Here is a 22,575-nt window from a genome sequence, read left to right as displayed (position 1 = left end):
AAAGAACCCGCAGCTTGGAACAGTGCTCCCTTCACCACAATTACAGAGCCTAACTTTAACAGTTTTTTAAATTAAAAGGAAAGAATAAGGCTGGGAAATGAGCAAAAAATGGAAGACCTGAGTTCTAATCATAGTTCAGACTGTGTAACCTTGGGCAAGTCATCGCCTTTCAGTCTGTTTCCTCTTCTGTAAAACATAACACAAGGCAGGTAGACTCTAAAGCCCCTTCTGGCTTTGAATCTATGAAGCTGTTCATGGCCACTCAGGAAGGAGGGTCAGAAGTGGGGTTTTCTTTTCTCCTGATTTCCAATGCAGCTACACCACACTGCCCCCATAAAGGTCTCAGTAATTTAACCTTAAGTCTTACATATAAAGATTCCTGCAGAAGCAAAGTTTTCATAACAAGTACCTTTTTTTCTTTCTGTAGAACTTGTTAAATTTTATTTTTTTTGGAGAACTTAGGCTATTTGAATAAAGGGGTCTAATGGAGAATGTCACGGCAAGAAAAAAGGAACAACAAGTGCATTTTATAGAATAAGAACCAAAGACCATGAACTTTTTTTTAATATTATCTATATAAAAAATAACGAGCGATTTACATTTCTCTCTCTCTCTAATCAGGACCTCAATTATATATAAAGGTACTGTACAATATATAAACATTTACAACCAGCACATCCATTTTTGCTTAGCATTCCAAGGCCATGTTGCTAAGTCATGATACATTAAGTACAGAGACAGGTTCTTAGAAAGGAAGAGCCACATCAGACTGACAACAGATGACATCAAATGACATCAAAGTTATGCCACAGTTAACAGTAAAAGAAATAGTCATTGTAGAGTTGAGGGCTACAGGAAAAAGAAACCATTTTGGTGGCACTAAAAGCTTAGCCTATAGCATATCTCCTAGTTTTCTTCTATAATCAAGGGGTTATGAGAAGCGTGTGCATTTAACGTAATGAAAAAGAGATTCAAAAAATTTCACTCAAGGAGACATTTCATATCTACAGTGGTTAAATTCAGTAATATTAAAATATTAAAGAGCTTCACAGTCAGACTCTAAGAGAAAAGGCTTTGTGGATGGTGTCTTTTGTAGCAACAAAGATGGACTGAGTATGATGTTATAGGACAAGTAAAATGCCCTATAAAAACTATGGATTCTGAAAGTATTTTTTAAAATTTATTTTTACTACTGAATGTTTTTTAGGGACCTTAAAAAGAACCTATAGCTATTTTTTATATTTAAAACTGCATCTAGCCCTACCTTCCAAAAGAGCTAGTTCCGTGGACTAAGATTTTTAAAAAATGCACACAAGCTGAGCGTGTGTCTCCTAATGAAGAAGTTGGTATCTATGAAAACGTAACACCACAGTCCAAGTAGATAAGTGTTCTCTGCTCTCGACACACAATTACCTGCTCCCTGCAAACTGGGCACGGCCTCTCTGGGTTCTCCTCTTTGAGAAGAGACTGAGAAGGGCACGACAAAGTTCGTGTCAGAGATCGCTCACCTGCGGAGCTTCTGTAAATGGTGACCTTCGCTTAAGTGTTATCAAATAAACTGGAAATCTGCGTGTGGATGCTGATGTCGGGACAGTGAGGGGAACCCCACTGAAGCCTGCAAAATATCTTGATTTTTCAGTTCTAGAACCTATGAGAGTAAAACAACTTTGAGTACCAACCAACAGAAACAAAGAAGTGGTAGCTTGTTGCCTTAATCAGTAACAGGAAATCTATTTCACATGCTTCAGATTACCATTATGAAGTGAATGAAGAAGAGCAGGGGGATCCTGAGGTAACTTTAACTACTTTTCCAGGTTGAAGAAAACAGGAAGTTAGCTTTTTATTGCTTAACGTACTTCCTTGATGACTTTCGACTAAAACATTGTAGGTAACACCATATTTTTACAGTTGTTAGGGAGTTGTTGGAAGCATCTTAAATGGTTGGACCAGAAAAAAAAAAAAGTGTATCTTGGGAGTTAAAACACTGGTTTGAAATCAATATATTTTCCTTTAAAAGTGATGGTTTAGGAATCTATTTAACAAATATTTAGTTGGAAGAACCAATTTGGGGGACTGTCAGTGACTTTCTGAAGAGGCCATTATCGCCTTTCAATGATGAATGAACAGAACCTCCTCCTTGATGATCAGCAAGAATGCAAATATTCCTTTCTTGTGAACATGCAACATGCTACTGAAAACATCAACTTCCAAACCAAATCTTGCTTTTCCATTGCTGCAGAAATGTCAGAGGAGGCTAAAAGAGACAAGATACAGCAGATAACTTGGCACAAGTACAAGGAATGAGGATGGTCACATTGGCAATACAGACATCATTTTGTTCAGACACTCACAATACAATCTGAAAGCCTTAGAAGTGCAATGGCAAATGAGCAGCAAATTCCGCCTTCCTGAAGGTCAGGGACATCAGCTGGGGGAGAGAGAAAGGAAGTGGGGCAAGAGGGAGGCGGGTTCTGAGCAATCCTAGAAGTCCTTCATGCAGCTTAGTTAACTTAGTGATCAAATTAAAATATGTTGTTTATATCTATTCTCACTTTTTTGAAAAATGCTGCCTTTTTTTTTTAAACAGGAAAAGATAATTTTTTTTTCTTTTCAATTTTAGACAAGTTAGAGACGTTTCTCAGCCATACCAGGGACTCTGCTTGCACTCGGCACTTTCCAAGGTCCAGGTGTTATTGGGGCTTTCTTAACTGGAGAATTACTTCCAGATTTTAACCCTTCGCTCTCTTTCTTTCTCTCCATCTTCTCTGGGTCTTTTTCTTTGTGTTCTCCTGCCTTGTTTTGAATAACTGTCTCTTCAGGTTCTAACTTCAGTGGTTTTTTTGACATTTTGCTACTCGGTCCTGTTTTGGATTTGCTGCAACTTATTTCTCCTGAGATTGCTTTCTTTCCTTTTTCATGTTCAGTGACTACTTTGCTGCCAGGCTCACTGGCTCTTTTGGATGGAAGAGATTTTTCATTCGTTTTCTGGCTTTTTTTCTCTGGAGAGTATGTTTCATTTTTCCCAGACTGATTTTGCTTTGGGTCTTTCCTGGAGATACCTGGTCTTTCTTTCTCATTTTTGATGATTTCAGTATTCTCACCAGCTCGTTTATTCTGGCCCTCTTGCAACCTGGCATCGGTGTTTATTTTGTCTCCTATTACTTCCATCTTTGGCTGTTTTTGGGGGCTAGCGGATCTTCCCCTAGGTTTTCTTGAATTGTCTCTTCCAGAACCTGCATTGGTGCCAACTTGTAAATTTTTACTTTCCCCCTTTCTGGGGCTCAAGGACCGATCTTTGGGTCTTCTTTTTGGGTCACCCTTTACAGGACTGGCTATTTTTTCTCCGTGTTCTCCTGAAGGTCTATTAACTGACTTTTTGGGACTAACAGATCTGCCTCTTCTTGCAACAACATCATTTTCGGCTTCTTGAAGATTTTTCTTCTCACCATGACCTTGACTCCTAGGTAGAACCTTTTTATTCACATTTTTCTGGACAGAAGATTGATGCTTTATCTCGGGGTTGTTTTCATTTATAGGGCTTTTCTTTACTGGCAGAGTATCCTTTAAGTCTTCTACTTTTTCACATATCTGAACTTCTTCAGATACTGGTACATGAGAAATTTCAAATATGGAAGTAGAATGTGAAGATGGGAAATATGGTGATTGCTCATCATAAATTATGCTTGAAGATGAAGGATTAAGAATATCCCAATCACCTAAAAGTGAATAAACAAAACATTTTATTATAGAGCATTTATTGTTTCCCTTTCTGAAAAATTTCTACAACTTTGACAGCCATTTAAAAATGTATCTTAAAAATTTAAACCTTTCATTTATGAGTATCTGAAGATATACAAATGTGCAACTGCATGAACACCAAAAACTTGTGTGTATATTAATGTGTATATAAATTAACCATTAAAAGAAGTATAATTGAAAAAATAATTTCAAGATAGAAATTTTGGAAACTGAAGGTATTTTAATATGGTAAATATGTTTGCTTTAAATGATAAGTCCTAGTGTGTAAGGAATTTAACTTTCAGTTGCTATCAGTGAATATTCAGCCTTCAAACATTGTCAAATTGTTTTCTAAAGCGTGTAGGAGGACTGTGCAATTCATTTGCAAGCTGGTAACCAGGTAGATGGAGCCTTTAGGATTAGGTGGTAAGAATTTGTAAATAATAACCCTTGCAACAAGCTGTCAAATTTAATGCCAAAAAGGAAACTGAAACATGGAAGAGAGGGGAGGAGTAGATTTATTGTGTTTAATTAAAAAGAAAAAATAAGGAGAGAAATGAATCAAAAGACATGCAAATTTACCAAGTCTTTTTAAGGAAAGACCAAGAAAAGCCCTGAAAGCCTTAATGTTGCTCAGGTTTCACGTAGGAGCACAGACCGGAAGGAGCCAAACCTGAAGGAGGAAGAGAAAAAGCCTAGGACTAGGTACAAAATCACAGAGCAGTCAGCAAAGATGTCACCAGGATTGGGATTTTTGAGTAGAACATGAGAGAGAATCACAGGATGGGAAGGGGACTGCAAAAGCCACGTCTACACTTCCTTCCCTGCCCCCAAAGCATCAGTGAGAGTGAGCACCAGACTCAATTTGGCTTCAAACATCATCAAATCAGAACTATTTTAGATGATTTGGAAAATAACCATGAAAACAATTAGGAGCTGAAAGCAGGGTGATGAGGGTAGACGTGGTTCCAGGCCCCCATCGCTTTGTCTCCAATGACTTAATTACAGTAGTTGTACTAAAGCCCTTATTACTGTACTCAGGAAAGCCTCATTAGGTGACAAACATCTCATTGTAGGGAAATCAATCACGTCTGCGCATGGCCTAGAATTTATCCAAAGAAGAGACGTAGTTATGATGTGGAGGATGGAGACTTCAGCAATATTTTCCATAAGGAAGCTGCAGGCACATCCTCTGGTACACATTCAGAGGAGGGAGCAGAAGAGGGGCTGGACTGCTCCTCACTGGCTTCTCCATGTTGTTTTCCCATCCACAAAATGGAGCTGCTTGTACTCGAGCTCCCACCTTATAGGAGTGCTGGGAGGAAAGCACTTTGTAGACTGCAAAGTGCTCTGTTAGTGTGAGTTACTTGTAGTGTTATGGTATTTAACAAGTTTTCTTCATTGTCAGGATGTAAGAGAAGTTGGTTTACTTTTCTTTTGCATTTTTTTTTCATATAAGCAACTATTTTTTTCTACAAAGTAAAAATTCCTATTAAAATACTATGCCCCGATAAAAGCACTACCTTAAGTCATTTATGCTGCAAAAAAATCAGTAAGAACCAGGAGGCATTAGTTTCAGAATTCTGTCCTGTTCATCGCTGACCTAACCTCGTACTGGTCACTCACCTGCCTCGTTCCGATGACCAGCCGCCCACTCTCCACAGTTCCCTGCCTGTTCCCTTCAGCCACCACTCCACACCCCTTCCATACTTACCATGGTCGGGTATCAAGCCAGTTCCCGGCCGCAGAAGAAGAAGAACTTTATTTCCTCCGGCTTGGATTAACTCAATTGCTCGAGTATGGGTAATACCTTGTGTAGGTTCCCCATTGATTTCCACAATCTGGTCACCCACCTAGAAAGCAAACAGCCAGTAAGCAGAGAAACCAGGGACCTTCTCTCCACATCCTGCTCTTGCTGGCCTGCACAGCCCTTGGGTCTTGCTGGGTGAGCCCCACCAGCTCATTCCCTGGTGACAATTCATCCTTGGATGCCAATGAACACTGGAAAAAGCCTCAAAATTAAGGAACATCCACTTTTATTGACTGTTCCACAATTAACTTCATAGTAATTTTAAAGTTCTAGTTTAATCAGATTTTTTTTGAGAATTAGAGAAGGTATGTAATCAGGTAGGAGGCTCATGAATCTTAAATTTTATTTCGGAATTTTCCAACAATTGCCAGAATTCCTTATGCCCTATGTTATGAGTAAAACGTTACAGTAGGGAGCATCAGACAATGGAAAGTAGATGTGGAGTCAGCAGATCTAAGTTCCAGTCCTTATCTCACCCTCCCACCCCTCTTAGTCATCTATAAACGAGGGGCTGGATGTCAGGGTTTCTCAGTTCCCTTCTAGATTTAGTCCCTAAACAGTTATCTGGTGCCATAGGACCTGATGCAGGTCAGTCTCTGAATTGAGTAAGATGCCCTTTTTTATCCTCTGAGTTAGTTTCCCATAGATTCGTTTCTATAATGTGATTCTCTGGTACAGTCATATTTGCACCAAGAGAGGCCTAATTTCTTTTTCAAATTTATAAGAAAACCACATATTGTACAGATACTTTGACTTCAAAGATCTACAGTCTTGCCAACATGGGCCTTCCCTAAAAAGACATACACTGTAATAGCTCTATGCCAGTGCAAATGGTTTTCATGAATTGCCAAAAACAAAACACCTGAAACAACTCTCTAGTGACCAGATTCCTTTAAAACTGAGAGGTTGTCATTTGCCCACAGTTACACAGCCAGAAGGACATCGGATTATAAGTTTAGAGCTGGAAAGGGTCTTAGAAGCCAACAAGTCCAACCCCCTCATTTTACACATGAGGAAACTGAGGCTAAGATTAAGTGACTTTCCCAGGGTCCCACAGCTAGTCTGAGGTAGAAGATGAACTCAGGTCTTCTTGACTCTAAGCCCAGTACTTTATCCACTGTACCACCTAAATGCTGAGCCAGAGGCAGGACTTGAAGGAAACTTTTCCCGCCTTCTAGACTGACCCGAGGAGTTCATCAACCCATTTATTCTGTCTAGCTAACAAATTACTTTTGCTTATACTGTTTTCTCAGCTACTATTAATTAACTGCTACAACAGTAAGTGCTTAATAAATGAGAGATGTGATTACTAAGCCACTTGCAGTAATATCTGAAAAACCATAGTAAATAAATGGGAAAGGTATGACGAGATTTGAGGTTTTCAAAAAAGGGAAATGAACAAGTTCTACAGATTATAGGTTAATGAGTAATTGATTTCTGTGAAAAACCCAGAACAGATTATTAAAGAGATGGTTGGATGAGCATTTAAAAAGAGAAGAGTTGAATATAAATAACCAACCTGGCTCCAGGGAGAATGAGTTATATCATAATGATCTCAGTTCTTTTTAATAGTATTACTAATATAGTAAATAAGGGTCATATTCACAAAGATAGTTTACCTATATTTAAGCAAAGCCTTTTATAAAGCATCTCACACTCTTTTTGTGGTAAAGATGGAGAGATGTTAACTAGTCGATAATACAATTAGATAAAGAATTGCTCAGATGGTTGGCCGTGAATGGCTGTTAATGATTCAGTGCCAACAAGGAAGGGGATCTCCAGTGTTGTGTTTGTTTCTGGATGTTGTGATTTAAGGATACTGGTAAACTGGAGAATACCAAAAAGGAGGGCAACTAGGATGGTGAAGGGCCTTCAGTCTAAAACATTTGAAGATCGATTCAATCTGTTCTGTTTGGCCTCAGAGGAGAGAACAGGAGTAATTCATGGAAGCTCTAAGGAGGCAAATTTAGACTTGGTGTCAAGAAAAACTGCCTTAACAAGCCCCAAAGTAAGAGAGATGGTCTATTTCTAGACATGAATCTAACCAAGAAGAAATTTAATGAGGACAAAGTTAAAATTTTACAATGATGAAGTTGATTTTTTGAACTAAGTAAGTACAAGATGAGGAGGTAGAGTTAGACAGAAGTTCATTTGGGGAAAAATAACCAAAAAACAAAAACCTGGAAGTTTTAGTATAATTCGAAGTATGATAGGAGTCATCAAGATGACAAGAACTAATGCCAAAAAAGCTCATGGGGTCCAGAGCCACACTGAAGGCAGGGCCTCCAGGAAGCAGGCAGTGATGGTCCTGGAGGACTCTGTTCTCCAGATCCCATCTGGAAGTTTTCAGTGCATCATCAATTAATTACTTATTAGACATCTCCAAATAGATGTCTTTAGGTATTTCAAATAAACACATTAAAAATAGGACTCATGGTCTTTTTTCCTAAATCTACTACTCTTCCTAACATCTTTATTTCGCTTGAAGGCAGCACAATCAGCCTTTCAGTCATTCAGCTTCATGACATTGAAGGAATTCCTCAGATGTAAACAGTTGCAAAATTCTGTCCATCTTACCTCCATGGAATTTACCATTTTTCCCCTACTCATCCAGCCATTACCTAGGAGTGAGCATGGTTCAATTTCAATCCCTAACCAGGATTAAATCAATAGCCAGGTTATTTCGTCTCCTTTCCTTAAATCTTTCTCTTCTATTCATTCTCTGCCCTATAAAAAATTGAACTTTTTAATTCTTTTTTTCCAATTACAAGTGTTTATTTTCCCACCATTCCCCTGACCCAGCCATTGAGCAATTTTCAACTGGACATGGCCAATGTGGGAATTTGTTTTGTTTGATCATACAAATTTGTAAGCCTTAGGATAAATTGAAAATGACTTACAAAATTTTTTAATGCTAAATTATTTTGACACAGCATAGAAACCCTGACATAAAATAACAATGAAGCCCGTTTTGAAGCACAATTTTTAAAACACTGAATATGCAAAAGTGATTCTAGATGACAGTATGATAATTTTATATCTTCAGGAGTTTATTGCTCTTTAAAAGAAAGGAAGAGTATTATTGTACTAAGACAGTACCAGCATTTTCTATTGTGTCTGATCTGAGATTTGTTGCTATTCCAAGTTGCTTCATTTATAAAGCTGTCATCACTAAGTCTGTAGAATTCTTTTGGTTCTGTTTTCTTCACCTTTCATACTTCACTTCATATAAGTCTTGTCCTATTTCTTTGAATTTGCTTTCCTTTAGACTTGTCACCAGCCTCAGGTCTGGGCTAGAAGAACAATTTAACCCTTTTGTATTACAAATTCTGGGGCCCCACTGCCCTGACTGGTGGTTGCTTCAGTTGCTTCCCATATCTAGCATTGGCTCCAGGCACTCTTCCTTTGTCTCCTACCTTAGTTCCCATCCCCCTTCCAGGTCAGAACCATAATCAATTCGACTCTGTTATTGTTTCCAGAAAGTCTGTGTCAGATGACTTCCCCACTGTGATGACCTTTGCGCACCAATTTTTTCAAGTCAAACTGATCCTTCTGGGCCATGACTTCCTGATATCCGTGGGCTACTTTTACTAGAATTTAAGCTCTTTGAGGGCAGGAGTTGTAAATGCTTTTTCATTTATTCATTTATTTTTCATAACAGTCCTCTTTCAATTTTCCTATTACTCTTTTTGTCTGATATGTCTCTCATCCCTGTCATGCTCTATCTTGTAGTTATATATCTGTGTACTTGTTATATCCTTTAGCAGAATAGAAACTTCTTGCAGGCAGGGATTGTTAGTTTTTGTCTTTCTGTCCCCTAGAGTTAGCCTTGCCTATGAGATACTTAATACATTTCTGTTGAAATTGTCACAAACTGAGACTCATTTTCCATATGTATAAAATGGTGTGAGGAAGGTGCTTTATACATCTTAAGACACAAATAGAACTTTTACAAAATCTTTCCAAGGCCTATTCTTCTGTGGTAAAAATAAAAAGCACTAAAAGGCTGTAATTAAACAGACTTGCCACCAGGTGTCCTTATTTTTTAACATTAGAAGTTTAATGAGTCTTAGTCCTGAAGAAAAAAGATGAAGGTGGGGAGGCAGGTAGAGAATCAACCTAGAGTCAAATGCAAATCAAAATGAGACATAAAGCTTACAAACGTGGAAGAAAGGGGGTGGTGGTAGTTTTTGACCATAAATATAAGTAAAACAAGAGAAAGGAAGGAAATAATGGGGAAAGAGGAGAGAAAAGGACAGATTTAAGAAGGAATGAGATGCATAAGGGAACCCTAAGGAATTGGAAGTGTGATCCTTCTTCTGGTAAGAGAGCTTTCCTTCCTTGCCCCTGGTACATGCATGCACAGAATGCTACTTCTGGGAGATTCAGAAGAACCTAGAATGGTACGGGGAGGACCTTCAAAGATTGTTAGCCATATGGTTGGGAGGGGCCTCTTTTCTGTACAGCCAGAATTTGGGACCCCTTCAAAAAGACCTGAGTTAGCTTGGACCGAGGCTCTTTTTTCTCTGGGTGGAGCCTTGGATTTTTTCATTCATAATATGTGGTACAAGACAATGATGTAAAGAGAAAAGCATTGGGCTCTTCCCAGTGGCCTGGAATAGACCTTGGTCCTTGGCCTTTATCTTTGTTCTTTTCCATTTTGGGTGAAGGGATGGAGGCTCTGATCCTGAGAGTTCTGAAAGGTCAGAAGGTCACCTGGCGGTCCACAGTCTGGGTTTTGTAGCAGTGTAGAATCAGCACCCAGAGGAGCAAAAAGGGACCTCTGGGACCCCAGCCCAGGGGGAGTCAAGACAAAGATTTGTTTGGAGGTCACATGGCACCTGAGGATGAACCTGGTGGAGCCAATGTTTTATCTAAAACTTTGGGTGCTGGGGCATGTGTGTGTGTGTGTGTGTGTGTGTGTGTGTGTGTGTGTGTGTGTGTGTGTGTGTGTACAGAGGAGATTGCTTGTTTATACTACTGTTTTTTCTCTTAATAAAACTTTATTGATGTTAAATGGTTAAACCAAACCAGGGCCTACTCACTGAAACCTAATAGTGGAGAAACCGAGGCAACAGAATTCTACTGTAGGGCCACACAACCATGACAAGAGAGAAGCCATTCCAACCCCTCGGGGAGCCTCAGGACCCCCAGGGCAGATGGGACAGGCCTGGGGAGAGAAGAGGGAGCCAGAGGGGACTTTCTACACGAGATTCTATTATCTATCTTTTTACATCAAAACGACACAGCTGGCATTTGGCTTTACCATAAATATTCAACCTTAGCTCCTACTGGCTCAAAAAAATGAAGTTGTTCAAAAGCCAACATATTTTTTTGATAGGGTGCGACCCCCCTCCCTAGAAGGCTGTTCAGCCCAAGACTGCTTCCTGGGAACGCTGCTGTGGGGCTTCCTGCTCGGGGACAGATTGGACTAAATGAACTCTCTTCTCTTTCCACGACGAGACTGTGACAAACCCGGATGAGGAGAGTCTCCAGAGCACGAGCCCTCCGTGCGGTGCTTATTCACATCTTGCTCCTTCTGCCTCTCTAAGAGTTTTATTCTCTATCATATTCTAGGTCCATGTTGAGTCTCACTTTCCCAAATGACTGACTTCTTCATTTTTCCCTCCACTTGATAGTTTTCCACATAATTTATCACTTACTTAATAGCTATTTTTTAGGTATAATAATTTCATGTGTCTTAGTCTTGTCTTCTTACCTTCTGCCTTAGCATCAATACTGTGTATTGGCTCCTTGGTGGGAGAGTGGTAAGGGTGGGCAATGGGGGTCAAGTGACTTGCCCAGGGTCACACAGCAGCTGGGAAGTGTCTGAGGCCAGATTTGAACCCAGGACCTCCCATCTCTACGCCTGACTCTCAATCCACTGAGCTGCCCAGCTGCCCCCAGTGATATTCTTTTGATAGTCTCTTTGAGGATTAATATCCTCTGGCCTGGCCTGAGAGGCTGGCCGGGCGGAGCTTGTACAATGAGGCTGGGAGGCTGGCTTTGGGGCGATGCTGTTAGGAGCTTTCAAAGTTTCACAGTTCTCATGGCCGGGCGAGCAGGGGCTGGATTTACGGCTGAGTCCCCTTCAGTGGGTAGCCGGAGAGGGGAGGCTCGAGGCAGGGAGGCCTATTGTGAAGTCACTGCAGTAATCCGGGCACGAGAGGGTGACGGCCTGCTCTGAGGTGGAAGCGGGGGAGCCATCACAGCCGCAGCTGAGGTCGGGCTGCTATCGAGGCTCCCACCACACAGCGAGGGGAGGAGGGGGCGCCCGAGGACGCCGTTCTCCGGCGGGGGCGGACAGTGGGCTCCAGCTGCCGTCAGGGCCAGGCTGGGCAGCAGCGCTTAGAGAGGAACACGAACGCCGCAGCTCTTCTGCTTGGACTCTCCGAGCCGGGGGACACAAGGGTCTGGGCCGCCGCTTCCTTGAGGCTCTGCATGGGCGCCAGGAAGGGCCTGTGCCCTACTTGTCAAGGGGGACCGGCTCTCGGCTGAACCCCACATTTCTCGAGGCCCCGGTTGGCGCAGGAGGTGCCTCCTACTTCACGACAGGCCTTCTCAGAGAAGAAGCCCCCCCTCAGAGGGAGCCCCCCCGGCCTGGCTCGCCCCAAGTTACACACCTGGACATGCTTTCTGGGGCCAGGATTGAGCCAACGTGCCCGGCACGGGGCCTGCTCACCAGCACGCAAGCTGTCTCTGTTTCCACCTCCAAAGAGAGGATAAGAAGAGCTACAACTTGTTACAACTTGGGGCATTTGCTTTTTTGGTTAAATGTGTATTTGTGTGTGACAGGATGACCCTGAGTGACTTAGGACTCTCCACCTCCAAAGAAAGAACTGTTGGAGTTGGAAAGCAGGTAAAAGCATGAGATTTTTCACTTGTTTATTGGGGTTTTGGTTTATGTAAAATTGTTCTGTCACAAAAATGAATGATACAAAAATATGTTTTGCATGATAAACACAAGTATAACCTAGAATGAATTGTTTGGCAGCTCCAGGAGGGGAAAGGGAACAAGGGAGGGAGACAATCTGGATCATATAACTTAGGAAAACTTATGTGGAAATTTGTTATTACATGTAATTGGTAAAAACTAAATAAATGTGTATCTGTGATTTTTTTGTAGGTTTCTTGAAGTATTTCTTAATTATGAAATAAATAGCTCTCCTTTGCCTGATCTATGCCTTACATTGGGTACTTTCAACTTTCTTCTTTTTGAGTATATACTAGACATGAACCAAAGCCCTAAATGTCAAGTCATTTTCCCTTGCATCTGGGGTGGAAGTCTAAAGATCCAAAGAATAAGAAAAGAGGAGCCTGACATTATGCTACAGCAGAAGTGGTAGTAGGAGGCCAGAAGTGCCCCCCAAGGCAGAATTCAAGAAAGGAGCCAGCAATAAGAGCCAGGGCTTTAGATATTTGAATCTACCAATTATGGGAGATGAGCCCAGTGAATCAGAGAACCTGATACATGGACACAGACTGGATATCAAAGATATCATTAAGACTTGGTACAGGTTAGGACCATGAATGCAATGTAAGTCTTTAGTTGTAATTTATTTAAAAGGAAAAGATGAGCATGTCTTATTCAATAAGAAAAGTACAGGCGAGGGCAGTTGAGTGGCTCAGTAGACTGAGAGCCAGGCCTGGAGACAGGAGGTCTTAAATTCAAATCTGGCCTCAGACACTCCCCCAGCTGTGTGACCCTGGGTGAGTCACTTAACCCCCATTGCCTAGCCCTTAACACTTTTCTGCCTCGGAACCAATACACAGTATTGATTCAAAGATGGAAGGAAAGGGTTTTAGAAAAGAAAGAAAGGAAGGAAGGAAGGAAGGAAGGAAGGAAGGAAGGAAGGAAGGAAGGAAGGAAGGAAGGAAGGAAGAAAGAAAAGCACAGGTAATGGGGGGAGGGGTGAAATATTTTATTGTACTAAGAAGATCCATTCCAGTAAGAATTTCTAAGAACTAGAGGAAGAACCTCTGGGTGAAGATACTGAAGGCAAAAACAAAAGCGGTATGGTGTGGGTACACCACAAACCATCGGAGGGAGCTAGGTAGTACAGCAGATAGAGTGCTGGGCAAGTCAGTTAACCTGTCTGTCTTAGTTTCCTCAACTGTAAAATGAGGATAATAATAGCATCAACTTCTTGGATTGCAGTGAGGATTGAATAAAATAACATCTGTAAGACTGCTTGGCACACAGCAGGTGCTATATACATGCTTATTCCCTTTAGCTTTTCCAACCCCACCTATACAGAAAGAAGAAAGAGATAAGGAGCTTGGAAAATAACACACAAGCATGGAAATAAGAAATAGTAGTAATAATGAACTTGAATTATTAGGAAAACTGCCAGAATTTTCTTTCTCCCCAAAGCAGAGTAATTAGGGAATAATTACTTGACTTGCCCTAATGACAATTTTGTTCTTCAAAAAGCAGAAGAACCAACAAAGGGAAATGTGATCTTGGATACTGACTTAATTCCCCTCAACAATTTGATGGGACTCTTGAGAGATGGCAACCACAACATCTTAGACTGCGGAATGCACTGAGGGAGAATATACTTTCCAGGCACAGGATCTCAGGCACTATAAAAAAGGCAAACAAACTCAGGAGCTCTCAAGACTTAAATTCTAAAGGCAGAATAGAAACTATTCTGATAAGGAAGAAGAAAAAGGAAGCATTTTTTTAGTTGCATATATACAGGCCAGTTATTGGCCTCTAAGTCTCAGTTTACTCATTTGTATAACGGACAACATTATATTTCCATGCCTGATCTCATTTCTCATCCATAAAAATAATTTCCTGACCTGGATGATGAGATCCATTTCCATTTTAAGTCTATGATCTCCACCACTCTTTCATACTAATACTACTGTGTGTTTTTATCTTTGACAAAAAAATAAAACCCAATTCCTTAAAACTAGGTCCTGTTGCTTCTTGGAGAAATTTAAAAATTCTCCCTTTGGCTGTGTTCCTAAGAACTACTAGTTCTGGCTCTTCCAATTCACCATAATAAGATTAGTCCCTCGAGAAGTCCTTTTTGTTAATTCTTTTGCTCTCAAACCCCTAAATTGTAAATGCAAAAAAAAAAAACAAAAAAAAACAAAAAACAAAACTCTTTTCTTATTGACCAAAAGAGTATAACAGGTGAAAATTTGACCAAGCAGAATATAAACAATTTAATCATCATAATCCTAGAAGAACTGGAAAAATCAAACAGCAAGTTATTTTTCTACTCCCCAAGAGCAGTGGCTTTTCTTGGATAATTTATTCTCTAGCCTTAGGTACTAGAAGTTTAAGAAGAAAAAAAAATTTTAAAGTAGTATAGATAGAGGGCAGTAAATAAAAGCTAACTCACATGAATTCTCCCATCTTTGATGGCAGGACCATCCTCAGCAAGTCGAAGAATGAACAATCCCATGTTATATTCCTTTCCCCCACGCAGACTGAATCCAAAGCCCCTTGGGCCTCTTTCTAGTTCCACTGGATAACAACCAAGGTTCTAAGGAGATGCATAAGTTGAAAAACACACACACACACACACACACACACACACACACAAACCTTGTTTTTATATCCCTTTATGTTAAATAAAGAACTAAAAGGTGAAAAGACAATATTTACAAATGAGAAATTACATTTAAAATGAATGTTTGGGGAATTCTATAGAAAAGAACTAAGAATTTCAAATGAACAAATACTTAATAGTTAATGACATCATTCAAATTAATTTAAGCATGATCTAATCTCAAATGATGCTTTCTCTAGTGAGGGAAGGGAGAGAACGGAAGGAGAGAAGATACCTGGGAATTTTAATATAACAAATTTTAAAAAATAATTTCACTTTCTATAGCAATCATTTGTGGTGTGTTGGGGGGGACACTTTAAAAATTTTATTTTTTGAGGTATATGATAGTGAGGGAATACTTTTGTGCAAAAGGAATGATGAACAGGATGATTTCAGAAAGAGCTGGAAAGATCTTCATGAAATGATGCAGAGTAAAATAAGAACCAGGAAAACATTGTACAAAGTAACAGCAATATTGTGAAATGATCAACTGTGAAAAACTTAGCTAATATCAGCAATACAATGATCCAGGACAATTCTGGGGGACTTATGACAAAGAATGCTATTCACCTCCAGAGAAAGAACTGATGGAGTCGCAATGCAAATGAAAGCATATGATTTTTCACTTGTTTATTTGGGTTTATGTTTTGGGGTTTGGGGGTTTGGTTTTATAAGATGAATCACTTATGAAAATGAACAATATGGAAATATGTTTTGCATGAAAATACAAATATAACTCAGATTGAATCAGTTGCCAGTACTGGGAGGGGGAGGGGAAGGGAAGAGAAGGGAGGCCCGGAGAGAAAAGTTTGATCATATAACTTAGGAAAACTTATGTGGAAATTTGTTATTATATTGCAATTGGTAAAAATTATAATAATAAAAAATTTGGAGAAAAAAATTTTAATTTCCTAATTCTTTTCCTCTCCCATCCATTGAGAAGGCAAGAAACATGAAACCCACTATACATATGAAATCATGTAAAACATATTTCTGCATTAGACATGTTATGGGGGAAAAAATAGAGACAGTCTTCTAAAAGGAAAAAAAAAAAGCCAGGGGCAATCCATGATTGACTTTGAGGGTCTATTGCTTCATCAGCACGTCTGACTCACAGCTTACCTTTCCTGAACCAGACAATAAACTGCAGAAGAGAGAGAAATTCCTTAACTTTTGTATTCTCATAGAGGCTGATTATAAAACTAAATGGGTCACAATAAAAACGCATGAAGGAATGTGTTTATAACCACCTACTCTGAGTTGCTTGGAGTACAATTATCTTTAACATAACGTCACAGACTTAGCAGATCTAAGAATCACCTGGTGTATAGGACACGGGGGTGGGTTTGAGTTACCTGATTGTGCCGACTACCCACAACTGAAATCAAGGCTGTATCAGGCTGGGCAAGATGCTTGTGGTCAGACCATGAAAGCCTATAAGTTGTGGAAACATCTTTCCCAATTTCACTTTCTAAACCACTTCTGCAAAAAGAGAAAAAGAAAGAATATAGTGTGGTTCACATGCTCAGTAAAGGAAGAGATCTCTGTGTGTATGGTACATGGAAAACTAGGAAGAGAAACTAGGGGGTGGAGCAGATTTACCTCTCTTTTATTCAGAAGCCATCATGTCTTATTTGCATTCTCTTGCCATTTCCAAAAGATGAGACATAACATTATCAAGCTATGATGTAAATGCAAGATGAAAATTTGGACATTAACCCTAACGCCTTTGTCATCAGAAGAGTGTTTAACAAAGTATACCAGCATGTATACTTTTTCTGATACCAGTAAAAGCAGAACTCCAATAATAAAACTAAAGGGCTCAAAGTTAATATACTCATAGCAAAAAATTGCTGTTAAATGTCCCCTAAGATGTATGGACCAATCCTCACGATGTTGCTGAATTTCTATAAGCCTAGTTTTGGTTTCATAGCTAGCTCTTCCAAAAAATGAGGGCTATAAATTCTACTTCTGTTAGGTATGACAGCAGCACCTAATGCTGGTGCTGAGATTTCCAACAGAGCTACTCTGCCAAAGATGTCATGTCTAATAGTGGTGAAGCCAGATGCTGCTTTATTAATTCCTGCCAGCATCTATTTGTCAGGCATGGATATCTGACAATATTTAGATAATACAGAATTTGCTAATTCAGTTTTATATACCTGAATGAGGGTCAGTGTACAAATGATTTTTGGCCCCAAACTGCTTTCTGCACATCTCTAGAAAAAATACAGCAAACAAAAAAAAGACAACTTGAGAAAAAAAACCGCCTCACCGGTCTCCTGAGGTGTGACTGGCTTGTGTCTGTCCCATGGGTCTGTGCTGGAGTGCTGGACTTTGTCTGGCTGAGTTAGTTCCTGATGGTGGACCATGATGTTCTGTTCAAAAGGGAAAACAATAAAAATGGGGAATCTGTGTAGAAATGTATGAAACTAAACAGTGTGCCATTGAGATAAGAACTAATGACCCTTGAGTTTTTGACTTCCGTATAAGCAGTGTGGTAGTCAGCTGCCTAAAATTTGTACAAAAGAAATCTTTTCCCTGTGGTTTCTATTTAATGTGTTATGTTTCATGAGAACAACAGGAACAGGTTTCCTGCTATGCTATCTTTTTCCTTTTTCCTCTTTGTTTGATTACCATACAGATAATAAATCAGAAACAAAGTGAACAAATTTTGATTTTTTAAAGATATTTGTAGGGTGCATTTTACAACATATAAATGTACATATATGAATAGGTAGTATTCAAAAGCTCTTTGAAATGCTTGTTAATTGATTTGCAGAACTTGTTATAAAATATAAATGATTTCTGCTAGTTAGGAAACATTTTTATTCCTGTTTCTATAATTAAGATTTTGAGGTAAACTTACTGATGCAAGGATCTGTTACTAGGTTACCTTTATATACTTGACAGTACACAATGAGAAGAAATGAACTTTCAAAACCATTCTGCATTGCATGTGACCAGATGCCTGTGTTACTACCACTCAATAATTAGTCAAACAATACCAATGCCAACGCCCAGTCTCAGGAACATCAACTGAACAAAAATCTTTGATTCTTCATTGCAAATGTAAATATAACTAATACTGATATGAAGTACCAAATGCAAACCTGTTACAGAGTTAGTATCTTGAGTCATCAATCAAATATTTAATAAGTATCTACTCTATGAGAGGCAAAGGGTGAAGAGCTGGGGAAGATATCAAGTTTAGTTAATACAGCCCCTTCATTTCTTAATTGTTTACTTATTTTTTAATTCTTTAACACTGTGGCCATGAATCTTTTACCTTTATCCCAGTCATTTTCTAGTCTGCTGGCTGATATTCTACTCTTCAAACTTGGCCTCCAAAGTCTATGCCTCTTGAATCTCTCCTTGGATCCAATATTCAGTCTGGGCATTTTGTACTGTGCTGCTGATTATACCTGTTGCCCCTTCTAATTCTTGCTCTAAGAACTACTAATTAAATCAACATTCCTACACAGCTAGAGGAGTGTCAAAGGACTGTCTTATTGTTCTACTGAATGTCTTTGCACCTTCCTAGACTGAAACATCTTTTTCTGACTCTTCTTTCCCATGTGCTATCGCCAATTAGAAGGTAAGCTCCTTAATAGCAGAGATTATTTTGTTTTCCACCATATTCCCAGCATACAAAGGGCCTGACACATAACACATGCTTAATAAATGCTTATTGACTGACTCAATGAATACTTTTTCATCCAGTCACTTCACTACACTTAGTCTGTCTTCTGTTCTTGTTTCGACAATAATGTCTCCCAAAAATCAAAACTTATTTAAGCAATAAATGTCCTCCTAATTGCCAAATCCACTGGCCTTTTCTCAGTTCTCATTCTTTCTGACTTGCATACATCTGACCCTGGCTAACCCTTCCCTTAAATTCAATTAAACAAACAAGTAGCTAGTATTTACATTCAATTCCTTTTGATGACCATTTTTAAGAGTATAGTACATGTAAAGGCACTATGTTTGCACTGTGTTGGGGATTCAAAGATAAAATGAAAAAGTCCCTGGCATCCAGGACCTTACATTCTCCTGGAGGGATATAAAGTGTCAACAAAGTACATGTCTGACTGAATCTTCCAAACTCCGAATCCAGCATCAGGCCTACCACACTATGTTGTCTCTCAAGAGGAAGAGCTCCAGAAGGTGAAAGCGCTGGGTGATTTAGTGGATAGAGTGACAGGCCTAGAAACAAAAGCTCCTGGGTTCAAATTTGACCTCAAACATTTCCTAGTGGGGTGACCCTGGGCAAATCACTTAACTCCAACTGTCTAGCCCTTACTGCTCTTTTGCCTTGGAATCAATACTTAGTATCAATTCTAAGATAAAATAAATTAAGGAAGGGGGGAGAGAAGGAAGGGTGGGGGAGAGAGAGAGGAGGGAGAGGGGTGGCGGGAGGGGGTGGGGGGGTGTAGGGTATCAATCCTGGACAAAGGGTCCTGTGAACCAGTTAAGGAGACTGAGAATCAATCGGATAGATTGGAAAAAAAAGGGAGGGCAGCCCCTAACAGTAAAAAATGACATAGTTTGAGGATGAGGACTGAGGAAAAAAGGTCTTTGGGAATAAAATATAAGAGATCATAGACAACTTAAGTAAAAAGTTGAATGATTCTGCTGGAAGCCAGAATATAAGAGGTGGAGAAGCGAATGGGAATTAGAGGTGAGGACATGAACACAGATGTCTTTTTTAAAGGAGTTTGACTATTAAAAGGAAGAAATACAGGAAGAGAATTTACAGGGATAGAAGAATTAAGTAAAGAATTTTTAAGGACAAGGAAGCAGAGACAGCACATAGATTGGAAGAGTCTAAAGATTAGATGCTTGTTTTAAATTTATTTTTTTTCTGAATTTCAACACCAAAAAGACCTAAAAGTACTTACATATATACAGTAGAACTCAGAAAGGATTGCATATGAAACCACAACTCTATTTCATATTTTTTTACATAATAAATTTGACAAGTTACTTTCAAAACAGTTTTGCCTGTTGGTACCTCCTGAACTTGTTTCTGTTCCCTTCTGTGCATTTAAAAAAACCTTAAAGGGGTTTAACACCTCCCTCAGCCAACAATGATTGCTTCCCCTACTTCCCACAATTAAAATATCAAAGCGGGAGGGGAAACCCTTGTAATAAATAGCTCTAGTCGAGCAAAACCAATCTACATAGTGACTATGGTCAAAAATGTAAATCTTTTTCTGCACCTTGAGTCAATCATCTTTCTGTAAGGAGGTGAATATATGCTTCATCACAGGTCCTCCGGTCATGTAATTTAATGAATTGAGTTCTTCCCTATATTTCTGACATCCCTGCGGTTTATGTCCATTAGTGCTTTGCTGCCCAAAGGTACAATTTTGGGGGCTTTTCTAGGAGTGTTCTAAATTGTTTTCCTGAGAGGAAATTCAGAGCTCTGCCAAGAGTGCATTAAGGTGGCTGTCATCCCACAGTTCTGCCAATATATTTACCATTTTATCTTTTGTCATCTTAACCAGTCTGATGTGTGTGAAGTGAAATCTCATAGTTATATTAATCAAATTACTAATGATTTGGCTCACTCTTTCACACATGGCTCTTGGGAGCCCCTAAAGTTCTTCTGAAAACTATTTGTATCCTTTGATCAGTTATAGTGGGGAATGGCCCTACTTCTTATATGTTTGGACCAATTCCTTCTCTATCTTTGATATCATACCTTTATTAGAGATATTTAATATTGAATTTTCCCTAGTTGGCAATTTCTCCTTAATCCAGTTATATTGACTTTGTTCTTACAAATGTCTTTAAATTTATGTATAAAGAATTATCTATTTTTTTATGAGCACTCCTATTTGTTATTTTAAGTATACACCTCATAATGGTTGTAAAACGTACATTTCTGTAATCTCTTTTTAGTGATCATACCATTTTCTAATGGAAACTTTTATCCTTCTCCTTTTGTGTAACTCCCTGATTTGTAATACATGGCATAATATACATGTTCACAATGTGACTGTTCTCCATTGGATAAAAAACTTTCAGTTATTTTGGGAATTGCCTGACTTTCAAGACTTGTAGCCACACAATGTAACTAGAAGAATATTGTTAAAGAGATGGGTCTTTATTTCAGAGAGATGTTGGGGTTATTAAAATAATTGCATTATTTGTGAAGCCAGTTAAGCCTGTTTTTTCTTCTTGTATTCAATTCTGGGCCCAACTCACTTCAGTTTCTTTGCAGTGTTTTTTCTTAGATAGATGCACCAAAGGAGAAGTTCTCTAGGTTGTCCTTTCAATTTCTTGACATAATATAGACAATCTGTAGTTTTCATCCACTTGGTTTTTTCCTATGTGGTTAGACCAAACTTTTTTTGAGAGAACATGTATTTCTTTTAGGAAGCTTTGCAGTTTGATCAACAGGATCATTTGGAGGATACATCACAGTGACTTTGTGCACTGAACCATGACAGTGGCAAATATTTTTGGTAAGGATATCCCTTGTTTTATACATTATTTGATATTAATAACCAGAGATCTGAACTTTTTTTGTTGATATGTTTCCCCAAAGAATCTTGTATGACCGTCACAAATATGGGAGACGCTTTGTGGTAAAATCAAGGTGAATATATTTTCTTCTAAATTAAACATTCTGGAGCAGCTGGGTGGCTCAGTGAATAAAGAGCCAGGTTTGGAGACAGGAGGTCCTGGGTTCAAATTTGGCTTCAGGCACTTCCTTGCTTTGTGATCTTGGGCAAGTCACTTAACCCCCACTGCCTAGCCCTTACTGTTCTTCTACCTTGGAACTGACACTTAGTATCAATTTTGAGATGAAAGATGAAGGTTCCTTAAAGACAAATAAAATGTTTCCTCAGAGTCAACAAATAAGTAAATGAGGATCTTGTATTTTTTACACCTTTAAGTCAATTGTGGGACCATAAAAATAATCTAATATGGAATACTGCTTGCAAAAGATATTCTGACTATTCCTTTTTCATTCCCTCATTAAAGATGCCCTCTATGTATGTGTATATCGGTGATGGCAAATCTATGACATACGTGTCAGCACTGACACACATAGCCATTTTCAATGACATATAGAGAAGTCTGGGGACGCATGCCAAGGATGATACATTTGCTATAGTGTAGTATTGACACTGTGCACTATAGACGACAATTTTGCTTATATTAATTTACCTATTTTGGTTTATTAAATGCAGTTACATATTACAATTATATATTTTTTGTTATTTAAACTATAAATATCATGAAATTATGGTTTTTTTTCTTGAAGTGATACACCACCTGAGTTATGCTCAGTTTTTTTGACACACCAAGCTCAAAAGGTTGCCCATTGGGGTTCCGGGTTAAGATGGCGGCAGAGTAAGAAGCAGCTCTTAACCTCTCCTGACCGAAACACACAAAACTCCTCAAGGGGACATAAAAACAAGTCCAGACGAACGGAGGAACCCC

General features: G+C 39.1%; 1 protein-coding gene across 2 annotated transcripts in view; it reads right to left on the bottom strand.

The window, feature by feature from the left end:
* Positions 1-525: 525 nt before the first annotated feature.
* Positions 526-22,575, bottom strand: part of MAGI3 (membrane associated guanylate kinase, WW and PDZ domain containing 3) — a 242,421-nt gene continuing 220,371 nt past the window's right edge. The window contains exons 17-21 of one of the 2 annotated variants that reach the window (XM_044672364.1): positions 17,393-17,495; positions 16,473-16,599; positions 14,908-15,051; positions 5,453-5,591; positions 526-3,716 (exon numbers count right to left, since the gene is read on the bottom strand). In XM_044672364.1, coding sequence (XP_044528299.1) covers positions 2,626-3,716; positions 5,453-5,591; positions 14,908-15,051; positions 16,473-16,599; positions 17,393-17,495 — 1,604 coding nt within the window. In that variant the 3' untranslated portion in view covers positions 526-2,625. Of the gene's footprint in view, positions 3,717-4,361; positions 4,412-5,452; positions 5,592-14,907; positions 15,052-16,472; positions 16,600-17,392; positions 17,496-22,575 lie in introns of those variants that run through there. The other variant, XM_044672365.1, reaches the window with a different exon arrangement.

This window comes from Gracilinanus agilis, chromosome 4 (assembly GCF_016433145.1).
Source record: "Gracilinanus agilis isolate LMUSP501 chromosome 4, AgileGrace, whole genome shotgun sequence".
NCBI classification, from domain to species: Eukaryota; Metazoa; Chordata; class Mammalia; order Didelphimorphia; family Didelphidae; genus Gracilinanus; species Gracilinanus agilis.
Note: the sequence above shows the minus strand (reverse complement) of the source record. Positions and strands in the feature narration are given on the sequence as shown.